This window comes from Carlito syrichta, unplaced genomic scaffold (assembly GCF_000164805.1).
Source record: "Carlito syrichta isolate Samal-C Ts95f unplaced genomic scaffold, Tarsius_syrichta-2.0.1 Scaffold143077, whole genome shotgun sequence".
Taxonomy (NCBI): domain Eukaryota; kingdom Metazoa; phylum Chordata; class Mammalia; order Primates; family Tarsiidae; genus Carlito; species Carlito syrichta.
This window is the reverse complement of record NW_007087173.1, coordinates 27,047-39,225: the sequence shown is the minus strand read 5'-3', so window position 1 is coordinate 39,225 and position 12,179 is coordinate 27,047. Positions and strand designations below refer to the sequence as shown.

Here is a 12,179-nt window from a genome sequence, read left to right as displayed (position 1 = left end):
AAAAAAAAAAAAAAAAAAAAGATACTGGAGATACAGAATATACAACTTGAATGTCCCTATTCCAGAAATCCAAAATCAGAAACTTTCTGAGCACCAGCATGAAACTAGACGAAGTGTCGACAGAAGCTATTTGGATTTCCAGATTAGCAATGCTGAACTGACAAGGATAAAGCAAAGACTCTGAAATCCAAAACCCAGACCACTTTTGGCCCCAAGCATTTTGGATAAGGGGTAATTAACTTATACAGCCTGTAAAACCTAAATAGAAAAACATCCCCATTCATCTTACAGACTTGGTCCTGTTGACACCCACACTTTGAGTAAGCTTCCCAGTTACAGGAAATCTACATTCACTAGTCATGCGTTATTTGGCAAGCAAGTAAGAGGGAGTTCATTCTGAAGTGAATGAAGTGGACAAATTACCTGTCTCGGTTTCATTATGTCCAAAGTACTGCATGTCCCCTAGAACAAAGGTGTTGCCTGAGACACTGGTACTGCCAAGCAGGAAGGACACAGCCGCATCCTACTGAGGACTGGACTTGGATCTGCCCTGAGACCAGTAGTGTCCCTCCACATCTCTGGGCTCTGTCCTTCCTGTGCCTATGCCCGACCTTCCTGCCTGTCTGTCTCCATTCCCCTCCTCAGGGTTTAATTTAAGGAACAGATTCTCCTAGACTCTTGGGTCTTGACCTCCTCTTTCCCTAGCTGGGCTTCTCGCCGTCTCACTCAGGACCTTGTCCTCAGCAGCTGTTCAGTCTGCCTAGTAAGCTCAGATGCACCTTCACACATTTGGCATGGATGCCTAAGTGACTCAGAGGAAGGTTTTACAAACAAAACATACCTAAAAATAAATGAAGTGCTTTCCAACTCATCCTGCCTTATCTAAATTGTTGACAAAAAGTGCTGAGTGCTGTGGTTTTTGAGCAGAGCAGTTCCATTTTCTGCTTCTTTTTCTAACATTTCCCAACTGAATCTCTACACTGATAAATATCAGCGTCACAGAGGTCTGAAAATAGCATGCTCTGTTACATTCAGCTATTACTTATTGAGCATCTTTAAGTACAACCCCTTAAGCTGAAATTCAAGTATATCAAGTGCTCTTCTGAATTCTGATTTTACCATAAGCACTGAGGCTGGTAAGCCAAATTCAACTTATGAATACTTGCTTCTTTGTAAGCAACCGAGATATTTTTCCTGCAGTAAAAATGATAAAATGGGCAGGTAGCCTAGGTGTAAAACAAAAATTTTTGGTAGAGTACAATGGCTCACGACTGTGATCCTAGCACTTTGGGAGGCCAAGATGGGATGATTGTTTGAGTCCAGGAGTTCGAGACCAGCCTGGGCAACAAAGTGAGACTTCGTCTCTACAAAAATTGAAAAATTGGTCAGGTGCAGTGGCTCATGCCAATAATCCCAGCACTTTGGGAGGCCAAGGTGAGAGGAGTGCCTGAGCCCAAAGGTTTGAGACCAGCCTGGGCAATTTGGCTAGACCTCATCTCTCCAATAAAAATCAAGAAATTAGTTGGCCATGGTGGTGCGTGCCTGCAGTTCTAGCTACTTGGAAAGCGGCCATGAGCCTGGGCAACAGAGTGAGACTCTGACACACACACACACACAAAGAGTAAAAAACAAAAACATTCTGCTTTCTCTTAAAATATTCACAATCGCCAGGCTCGGTGGCTCAGCCTGTAATCCCAGTACTTTGGAAGGCTGAGGTGAGAGGACTGCCTGAGCCCGCGGGTTCGAGACCTGCCTGGGCGACTTGGCGAGACCTCATCTCTACAATAAATCAAAAAATTACCCGGGCATGGCAGCGCGCGCCTGTAATTCCAGCTACTTGGAAGGCTGAGGTGGAAGGATCACCGGAGCCCAGCAGGTCGAGGCTGCGGTGGCCGGGAGCGGCCACTGCACTCCAGTCTGGGTGACAGAGTGAGACTCCAACTCAAAAAAAAAAAATTCACAATCAGCCGGGCTCGGTGGCTCAGCCTGTAATCCCGCACTTTGGGAGACTGAGGTGAGTGGATTGCCTGAGCCCGCGGGTTTGAGACCCGCCTGGGCATTGGCGAGACCTCATTTCTACAATAAATCAAAAAATCAGCCGGGCGTGGTAGCGCATGCCTGTAATTCCGGCTACTCGGAAGGCTGAGGCGGAAGGATCGCCGGAGCCCAGCAGGTCGAGGCTGCGGTGGCCGGGAGCGGCCACGGGACTCCAGTCTGGGTGACAGAGTGAGGCTCCAACTCAAAAAAAAAAATATTCACAATCATTCTCTTGTGCAATTTTAAAAATTTTACTCTACCTCCCCTTATCTCGTTAGTCCTCAAGAGATTTGAGTAAGAGTAACAATTTGATGCAAGAATTTACACATGGAATTTTGGTTTGTTTTGTTGGGTTTACTCTGTCCTTGGATGAGGATCACATGAACATCGGGGATCTTGCTGCCAAGGATGCAAGGTCAGAGTTCAAAGGTATGGGTAAAGAAAGCCAATTCCCAAGTTTGAACTAAGACTATGAAAACAGCCCATCTGATGGGCTTCACGAACGTTTTGCATGATAGTGGGGGTGGAGGATGTGCAGACAGCGGGGTAGTGAGGACGGAAGGAACTTACTTCAGAACCTGAAAGAGTCCAGGCGTCACGGATGTTGGTCTCACCATTCCAGCTCCACTGATGGTCCCCAGATGAACCTGAGGATAATAGACGGTCCGGAGGGCTAATCTCGAAGACTGCAACCTCGTCTTAATGACTTCTAGTGGACAAGTGAAAATAGCACCAACTGTGCCCCCACACCTGTGAGGAAGGAAAGCACAGTAGGGTAAGACAGCTACACTACTCTCTACACAAAGAGAACGTGGAGTTTATCTTTTCTCTCTCTAAACTTAGAGCCCAAACAAGGTTTTAAAAAGTCTGTTGAAATCCCAAAGCTGGCCAGGCACTGCGGCTCACGCCCATAATCCCAGCCCTTTGGGAGGCCAAGGCGAGAGGATTGCCTGAGCCCAGGGGTTCGAGACCAGCTTGGGCAACTTGGTGAGACCTTGTCTCTATAATAAATCAAAAAATTAGCTGGGTGTAGTGATGCACACCTGTAGTTCCAGCTACTGGAAGGCTGAGGTGGAAAGATTGTCTGAGCCCAGCTGGTCAAGGCTGTAGTGGCTGTGGGCATGCCACTGCACTCCAGCCTGGGTGACAGAGTGAGACTCTGACTAAAAATAAAAAAAATCTCAGAACTAAAGAGACAACTATTGTGACCAATCGCACATCCTATGGGAATTAATGTTACTGGCTTTTTAACTTGACCCCCCCACAATCTAGATTCTGAGCACACCCTTCTATGTCAATATATATGTCCACATCTTCATTTGTAACGGTTTCAGCCTATCTTTCTGTATTGAAATGGATAATATTTTAATCAATTTCCTACTGTTGAACATTCCTGTTATTTGTAATTTCACTACAAGCTGCAAGAAATACTCTAGAAAACTCACATTTGCACGTTCAAACAAAATAGTTATTCACGTAATGCTACTATTTTGAAATTTAATGTTTACTACCACACAGTCCTTTCTAAAAATCTGATTGATTACTTTCAACGATGAAGTCCTTGTGTTTCTTTCATTCACAACTAATCAATTCATCCTCTGTGCTCTGGATCAGGGCAATCCTTTGAGTACTACACCTTAATTTCATATCAAGATATTACCTGAATTATGATTTCAGTATTTTTCTTCAAGACAATTCATTTATGTCTCCTAAAATACCTACTTTCAGCTTCTCTTAAACAATACTACCCATGAAATTCCATGTTTGATGAGCTAGTTATAATTAACAATGCCACTAGGCACAGTGGTTCGTGTCTGTAAATCCCAGTCCTTTAGGAGGCCGAGGCAGGAGGACTGCCTGAGCCTGTAAGTTCGAGACCAGCCTGGGCAACACAGCGAGACCTTGTTTCTACAAAAGCAAAAGTAAAAATTAGCCAGGCATGGTGGTGCACACCTGTAGTACCAGCTACTTGGGAGGCTGAGGCAAAAGGATTGCCTGAGCCCAGGAAGTCAAGGCTGCGGTGAGCTATAATTGTGCCACTGCACTCCAGCCTGGAAGACAGAATGAAATTCCAACTAAAAAAAAAGTGCCATGGACCATTTACATCCTCACCCACACCCATAACAGTGACACAGACCTCACTCTGGAAAAAATCTCCCTACATCACTGATGAGTTCCTCAAGGTCTGGATGTGGGGGCTTCCTCATCTTTGCATTCTGGCATCAGGACTCAACAAGTTTATAAATGATATTTGCTAAGCAAAAGGGTTATTCAGCTGAGATTTCAAGGCAAATGTCCTCTCAGGTTTCTAAACATTTCAAAGTGTCTCTCACTAGTCCGGGAGCTCCTTGGAGTAGAGCTGGTCACATGTCTCTGTACATGGCTAGAGTGCAGCCCTTGGCATGAAGCAGGGGGTCTAGAAAAATGGACCAGCAGCTCTGACTGGGAAAAGTCACAGTAGGAGCAGGGACAGGCCCTGGGCACACAGGTTCATTACACCTTTCCTGCGCCACTAGACACGAGTGTTGGAAATCTGGAAGCAAACCCAGCACCTAACACAGCCCAAAAGGAAAGGAGAGAAGGAATATCTCTGTGCAGAATTTTAAAATCAGGAGCCGGAGTACCCCCAACCTGACCAAGGGGTCCTGACAGCAGCTCTGGGAGCTGTTTCCATTATAGCATCACGGCCACTGACTGAAGGGTCATTTTATGACAAGCATTCAATCCTTCAACAATTCGAGGAGGTAGGAACTACCAGTTAGCCCCAGTTTACAATAAGAATGTCAGAAAGACAGAAATGTACAGATTTAGAAACTGGGGGGCCAGGAAAGGAGGGGAGGAGAGGAGAGAAGAATAGCACCTTTTTGGCTACTGAGGTTAAAATGCCCTGAAATCACGATGATAATACACTACAGTGGTTTTTGAACTGTGGGCCAAAGCTCATCAATTATGAAAGCAATTTAGGGACTACAGTCAGAGTTGGAAGGCAGGAAGGAATTGATGCGGCCTTACTTCACAGCTGGAAACCTGGGTCTCAATGAGATTACACACTTTTGCCAAGTCTCCAAGTGACAAAGCCTCTAAACCAAAACCCAGATCCAAACCCTTTGTCTCCAACACTTATTCTTCCCACTCTGCTAAAGCCTCTTCTTTCAGAGTCTTATGAAAAGATAGCTATGGTAGATAGCTTTGTCAGTTAATTAACTTTTTTATTTACATAGCCATGGCCCAGGCTGGTTGTGGTGGCACAATTCCGGTTCACCACAGCCTCAACTTCCTGAGCTCAGGAAGTACTTCCACCTTAGCCTTCTGAGTTAGCTGGTACTACAGGTGTACACAACCATGCCTGGTTAATTTTTTTGCAGAGATGGGGGTGGGTCTCACTATATTGCCCAGGCAAGTCAAGAACTGCTAGGCTCAGGTAAACCTCTTGTCTTGGCCTCCTAAAGAGGTGGGATTATAGGCATGAGCCACCATGTCCAGTCTAGTTAATTTAGACTATTTAGATTCATACTTAAAAATGGAAAACTAATGGCTGGGCACAGTGGCTCAAACCTGTAATCCCAGCACATTGGGAGGCTGAGGTGAGGGGATTGCCTGAGCCCACAGGTTCGAGAACAGCCTGGGCAACTTGGCGAGACTTTGTCTCTACAATAAATCAAAAAACTAGCCGGGCGTGGTAGCACGCATCTATAGTTCTGGATACTTGGAAGGCTAAGGCGAAAGGACTGCCTGAGCCCGGCAGGTCGTGGCTGCGGTGGCTATGAAAATGCCACTGCTCTCCAGCCTGAGTGAGAGTGAGACACTGACTCAAAAAAAAAAAAAAAAAAAAAAAAAGGCCAAGGTAAGAGGCTTTCCTGAGCCCACAAGGTTCAAGACCAGCCTGGGCAATGTGGTGAGACCTCATCAATAAATCAAAAAAATTAGGCAGGCGTGGTAGTGCATGCCTATAGTTCCAGCTACTTGGAAGGATGAGGCGGATGGATCACAGGAACCCAACAGGTTGACCCTGGGGTGGCCGTGAGCGTGCCACTGCACTCCAACCTGGGTGACAGAGTGAGACCCCAACTCAAAAAAAAGGAAAACTGTTGGTTAAACAATTAGAACTTGAAAACTGTGTTTTTGTAATCAAGAAAAAACGATGAGCCTAGCTGAATGCTGGGCTGTATAATTTGCTCTAAGCACTAGAATATACTCGTATCTAAAGAAAATGGTATATAAAAAGGAGTGATTAAAAAGCGCGGGACTAAGCCCAGAGATTCAAGAACAACCTGGGCAACTTGGTGAGACCTCGTCTCTACAAATAAATCACAAAAACTAGCTGGGCATGGTGGCGTGCGTCTATAGTTCCAGTTACTTGGAAGGCTGAGGCAGAAGGATTGCCTGAGCCCAGCAGGTCAAGACATTGGTGGCCGTGAGTGTGCCACTGCAGTCTAGCCTGGGCGACAAGAGTGAGACTCCAACTCAAAAAAAAGGACAGGAATAGAACTTTCTAACCTATGTTGATTCCTACAAAATAAATTACTCTTATCTATAATAGCAACCACATGCTTTATTTATTTATTTTAGTTGGAGTCTCACTCCGTCACCCAGGCTGGAGTGCAGTGGTGCACTCATGGTCACCCTAGGGTCGACCTGCTGGGCTCAGACGATCCTTCTGCCTCAGCCTTCCAAGTAGCTGGGACTATAGGCGCGCACTACCATGCCCGGCTAATTTTTCGATTTATTGTAGAGATGAGGTTTCGCAAAGTTGTCCAGGCTGGTCTCGAACCCGCGAGCTCAAGTAATTCTCTCACTATGGCCCCCCAAAGTGCTGGGATTACAGGCTTGAACCACTGTGCCTGGCCACCACGCTCAAAGTACGGCCACCATGCTTTATAAGTATGGCATTCAAAAATATCAGGGAACTTAGCTGCTACAGAATAAGATAAAGAAATATCTGAAATATATTTATAGTCAGTGACATAACTCCATTAGATCAATCTTTTCATCAGAAAGTCAGTAAGTTCAAACACGATACAGGTCAACCACTTTTGCTTTGTTCCTAAGTCAGCTGCACTCAGTACTTTGGCCAACTGTCATTCAAATCTATGCCACTGATCAGAGGATGACTGGCAAGAAGGTGTGTTTGTCCAACAAAGCAAATGACCTATTGACAGTGAGTCAGTGACCCCTTCGAGGGTGGCAGGCCACACTCGGTATCACTGTCTCTTTTTAACATGTTGCCCACTGCGACCACAGCAGAATGGGGGTGGTCATGGTGAAGAGGCCTGGGCTCCTCACCTACTTGCCAACTGCAGGACTGGCACACTAAGGCTCAGGCACCACACCTATGACAGGGGTGACGGCAGCCTGACAGCAACGCAGCAAACAGCCCAAAAATGGGGAGACACCGCCAACTGAACACCATGACATCATTCTTAGAATTAAGTTATTACTACCCTCCTTACCTTGAAAAAAAAATCTTGGATGCAGAATGTCCAAAGGATATTAAGTCATCAAGCTGTGTCTGGCACGTGTTCACTAAAATACTTTATTTTTTTTTTTAGTCAGAGTCTCACTCTGTTGCCCAGGCTGGAGTGCAGTGGCATACTCATGGCCACCACAGCATCGACCTGCTGAGTTTAGGCAATCCTTCCGCCTCAGTCTCCCAAGTAGCTGAACTATAGGCACACGTCACCACGCTTGGCTAATTTTTTGATTTATTGTAGAGACGAGGTCTCACCAAGTTGCCCAGGCTGGTCTTGAACCCATCAGTTCAGGCAATCCTCTCACCTCGGCCTCCCAAAGTGCTGGGATTATAGGCGTGAGCCTGGCCTAAAATACTCTTAATTAGAAAAAAACAAGTTCTAATTCTACAACTAAAATTTCAAAAGAAGATTCTCCCTGAAATTTAAAACATTTCATAACACAAATTTTCAAGTATCTTTCAGTTCAATGTCTGTCTCTTTCTTCATGAACCACTACATGCAAGACATCCATAAGTCTGAGAAGATGATATAAATGCAAAATAACTAACTTATCTTGATTGGCTTTCCTAATTTTTCTAAAAATACTTTTTTTTTTTTTTGTTGAGTTGGAGTCTCACTCTGTCGCCCAGACTGGAGTGCAGTGGCCGCTCCCAGACACCGCAGCTTCGACCTGCTGGGCTCTGGCGATCCTTCCACCTCAGCCTTCCAAGTAGCTGGAATTACAGGCATGCGCTACCACGCCCGGCTGATTTTTGATTTATTGTAGAGATGAGGTCTTGCTGCCCAGGCGGGTCTCGAACCCGCGGGCTCAGGCAATTCACTCACCTCAGCCTCCCAAAGGCAGGGGATTATAGGCTGAGGCACCGAGCCCAGCTTCTAAAAATACTTAATCATGTTAGGTCCAAAGCATTTGCCCTGAAGATTACAATAAGTTATACTCTTTGTAGAAAAAAGTTTCTGTCACTTCTGAGTCCTTTGATATACAGAACACCCTCCTGTTAACCTGGCTTCTAACATGTGTTGAAGTCCTAGTCCAACCATGACTCTGCAGGGTTAATGGAGTTTCTCAGAGTCTCGTTCAGAAGGGCCGAGTCCTGTCCTGGTCCCCTACCCATCACTGCTTTTCAACTGTGTACTACCAAATCCCTCTTTCTGCTAATGACATCATATGCTGATTCCATACCTTTCTGGAAGCTTGCAGTTTATCAAATTCAGTCCCACTGAAAATTTCAAACTCGAATCTGATTCAGAACTTTCCTCTATCACTGCCAGCTAGACAGTGGCTTGAGGGGACCTGCTCTGTTATTTCACTTTTCTTCCCTTCCTTTTAGGATTCTCTGTGCTTAAGCACAGAGAGAAGTAGTCTCACACAATTGGTCCTAGCTCATTGTCTGGCTGTGTGTTGTATCGGAGGCCTTGGTGAGTGTTGTGATTTCAGTGTAGATGGTGTTGAACCAACTTCGAGCCCCAACACTGGGAACTCCCCCTGGCCCCACCGGCAGTTCATCCTCCAACCTCCTTTCTGCCTTACTTGGCCCGGAAACCTTGTGGGCAATGCTAGGGGCTTCCTTCCTCTGGTCCCCATGCTCCTTGACACCAAGCCAATGGTGTCCACAAGAGTAACCATACATGTCCTCCAGGAGCCAGTGTAGGAAGTCACCCCAAGCCCCTCCCAAGTACATGACACCAGCCTCTTCTCATCTCACCTGCTTGGGCTGATTAACAGCCTCCTACTTGCTGGAAGCATCTGGCCACAGAGCAAACTACCAGCCTCCCAGCTTTACAAGTTCCCTCAATCTACAGCTTAGACCTACTAGAAGCTGTGGATGGAATGGGGGACAGTGACACGTAAACCCTCTCTCAGCATTCCACATTGCCCCAACATTGACAATAAAACCATTCTTTTCTGTATCTACAGTCAGTGGCAACAGGGCAGATTCTCCCACCTCGGTCTAAATCTTGAACTACACTACTCTTGGTTCATCTGAGGACCTAAGTAGCCAATGCTCAGGGGCAGAAAAAGTCACATTCAACACCCAGTTAGTGACAGTGCATAGTAACATATCACACAGTTGGAAAACTGACTAATCTGATTAGAGAGGAATATTTCAGACTAGTAATTGTCGCAGTAGCATATATACTCTAAGAGATGTGCAGTTACCAACTGGTGTACAGAAACAAATACCATTTTATTTATAGTCTTCACCATTTAATGTCTACTTTGTGTGTATGTTTTATTAAATGTATAAAATTAGTAGGGTAATATAATTATACATGGGGATATGGACAAACATTTTAATCATAAGGCCGTGTGATTATTTTTTTTCTTTTTGAGTTGGAGTCTCACTCTGTCACTCAGGCTGGAGTGCAGTGGTATGCTCACGATCACTGCAGTCTTGACCTGCTGGGCTCAGGCGATCCTTCCGCCTCAGCCTTCCAAGTAGCTGGAACTACAGACACACACCACCAGGGCTATGTGATTAAAATGTGAAGGTCACAATTCTAGAACAGTGATTCTCAACTGGGAAAATTCTGTCCCCACCCTGGTGACATTTGGCAATATCTGAAGACATTTTTGGTTGTGCAAATGGAGGAAGGGGGTTACTAGCATCTAATGAGTAGAAGCCAGGGATGCTGCCACATAATGCACAGGACAACCCTCCCCCCAGAACAAATACTTATCTGGCCGAGGTTGAGAAACCCTGTTAAGATCAATAAAATAGACACTACATTTGAAGGCTGCATATAAAATATGGTGGCCATTGCTGGTTCTCTGCTCAGCACGCACTCTCCTCTTCTTCTGTATGAACAAAATTCCAAATTTCTTTTTTTTTTCTCTGCATCCTTGCCAGCATCTGTCTTTGTTTTTGTTAATGATGGCCATTCTTACTGGGGTTAGGTGGTATCTCAATATGGCTTTGATTTGCATTTTACCCAAATTTCTTAAGGCACAGTTTGGGTAGGATTGAGTCCATTTCTAGTTTTAGCTCTGACTCACTTTAAGCCTGTTAACATAATAATATCCGCTTGCCAGGTTATCTGTTTAGAGATGGGCACAAGATTCAACCCAAGATACTCAGCATCATTCCCCTGGGAGTGGAACTGGTTCCAAACAATGGGTTTGTGTCCAAGTTGTTCCAATCAGAGTTAAACTCAAGATTTATCCAATGGTGGGAGAAATACAAGCTTCTGGAAGCCATGTGGTGGCCATGCAGGGACCAACTTTAGAATCAAGCAAATGTTGGCTGGACACAGTGGCTCACACCTATAATCCCAGCACCTTGGGAGGCGAAGGTGAGAGGACTGCCTGAGCCAGGGATTCGAGACCAGCCTGAGCAACTTGGCCAGACCTTGTCTCTACAATAAATAAATTTTTAAAAATTAGCTAGGCATTTTTAGTCCCAGCTAACTCGGGAGACTGAGGCAGAAGGATCGCCTGAGCCCAGCACATTGAGGCTATGGTGGCCGTGAGCATGTCACTGCACTCCAGCCTGGGCAACCGAATGAGACTCTGACTCAAAAAAAAAAAGGAATCAAGCAAATGTGCCTAGAAGGCAGAGCAGTCATGGATGGGTCCCACAGGGACACTGGAGAGCAGTTGGGATAAGCCCTCACCTAGGGCCTGTGCTCCCTCCAGAATTCAGGTGTTATGTACCAATAATTAAGCCAGTTTGAAGTGAATTTTCTATTACTTACAACTGAAAGCCTCCTGAGTAAGTCTAGTCAAAAAAACTTGGAGCCAGGTGCAGTGGCTAACGCCTGTAATCCCAGCACTTTGGGAGGCTGAAGTGAGAGGATTGCCTGAGCCCACAGGTTCAAGACCAGCCTGGGCAACTTGGTGAGACCTCTTCTCTACAAAAACAAAAAAATTAGCCAGGTGGTGGTAACGTGTTCCTCTAGTTCCAGTTCCTTGGAAGGCTGAGGCAGAAGCATCGTCTGAGCCCAGCAGGTCAAGGATGCAGTGGCCGTGAGAGTGCCACTGTCCTCCAGCCTGGGCGACAAAGACTCCAACTCAAAAAAAAAAAAAATCCACACTCCCAGGTAAAATGCACATTGTCTTTTTAGTCATTTAAAGACAATCACTGGACCATTGCCTTGCTAGACTCTGGTGTGGCCTTGAGCTATGGTCGTCACCATGTTTCCTGGCTTTGCCCCCTTCCCAACCTTGGGGTGGTGAATCTCCTCTTTCTTTCTCTCTCTCTCTAATTTACTCTTAAATAAGCTATATCTTCTAATCTAAAAATAAAATAAAATAAGCTGGGCTTGGTGGCTCAGCCTGTAATCCCGTGCTTTGGGAGGCTGAGGTGAGTGGATTGCCTGAGCCCAGGGGTTCGAGACCCGCCTGGGCAACTTGGCTAGCCCTCATCTCTACAATAAATCAAAAAATCAGCCGGAGCCAGGCTCGGTGGCTCAGCCTGTAACCCCGTGCCTTTGGGAGGCTGAGGTGAGTGGACTGCCTGAGCCTGCGGGTTCGAGACCCGCCTGGGCAGCGAGACCTCATCTCTACAATAAATCAGAAACATCAGCCGGGCATGCGCCTGCAAAGGTAGCATGCGCCTGTAGTTCCAGCTACTTGGAAGGTTGAGGTGGAAGGTCCCCAGGAGGTTGAGGCTGCCGTGGCCGGGAGCAGCCACTGCACTCCAGTCTGGGCGACAAAGTGAGACTCCAACT

The 12,179-nt window shown here is 46.0% G+C and overlaps 1 protein-coding gene across 1 annotated transcript in view; it reads right to left on the bottom strand.

Moving 5' to 3' along the window:
- The window catches only part of SLC25A33 (solute carrier family 25 member 33), a 41,786-nt gene that overhangs the window by 24,475 nt on the left and 5,132 nt on the right, over positions 1–12,179 (bottom strand). Inside the window, exon 2 of the mRNA XM_021708611.1 lies at positions 2,608–2,787. Coding sequence (XP_021564286.1) covers positions 2,608–2,787 — 180 coding nt within the window. The remainder of the gene's footprint in view (positions 1–2,607; positions 2,788–12,179) is intronic.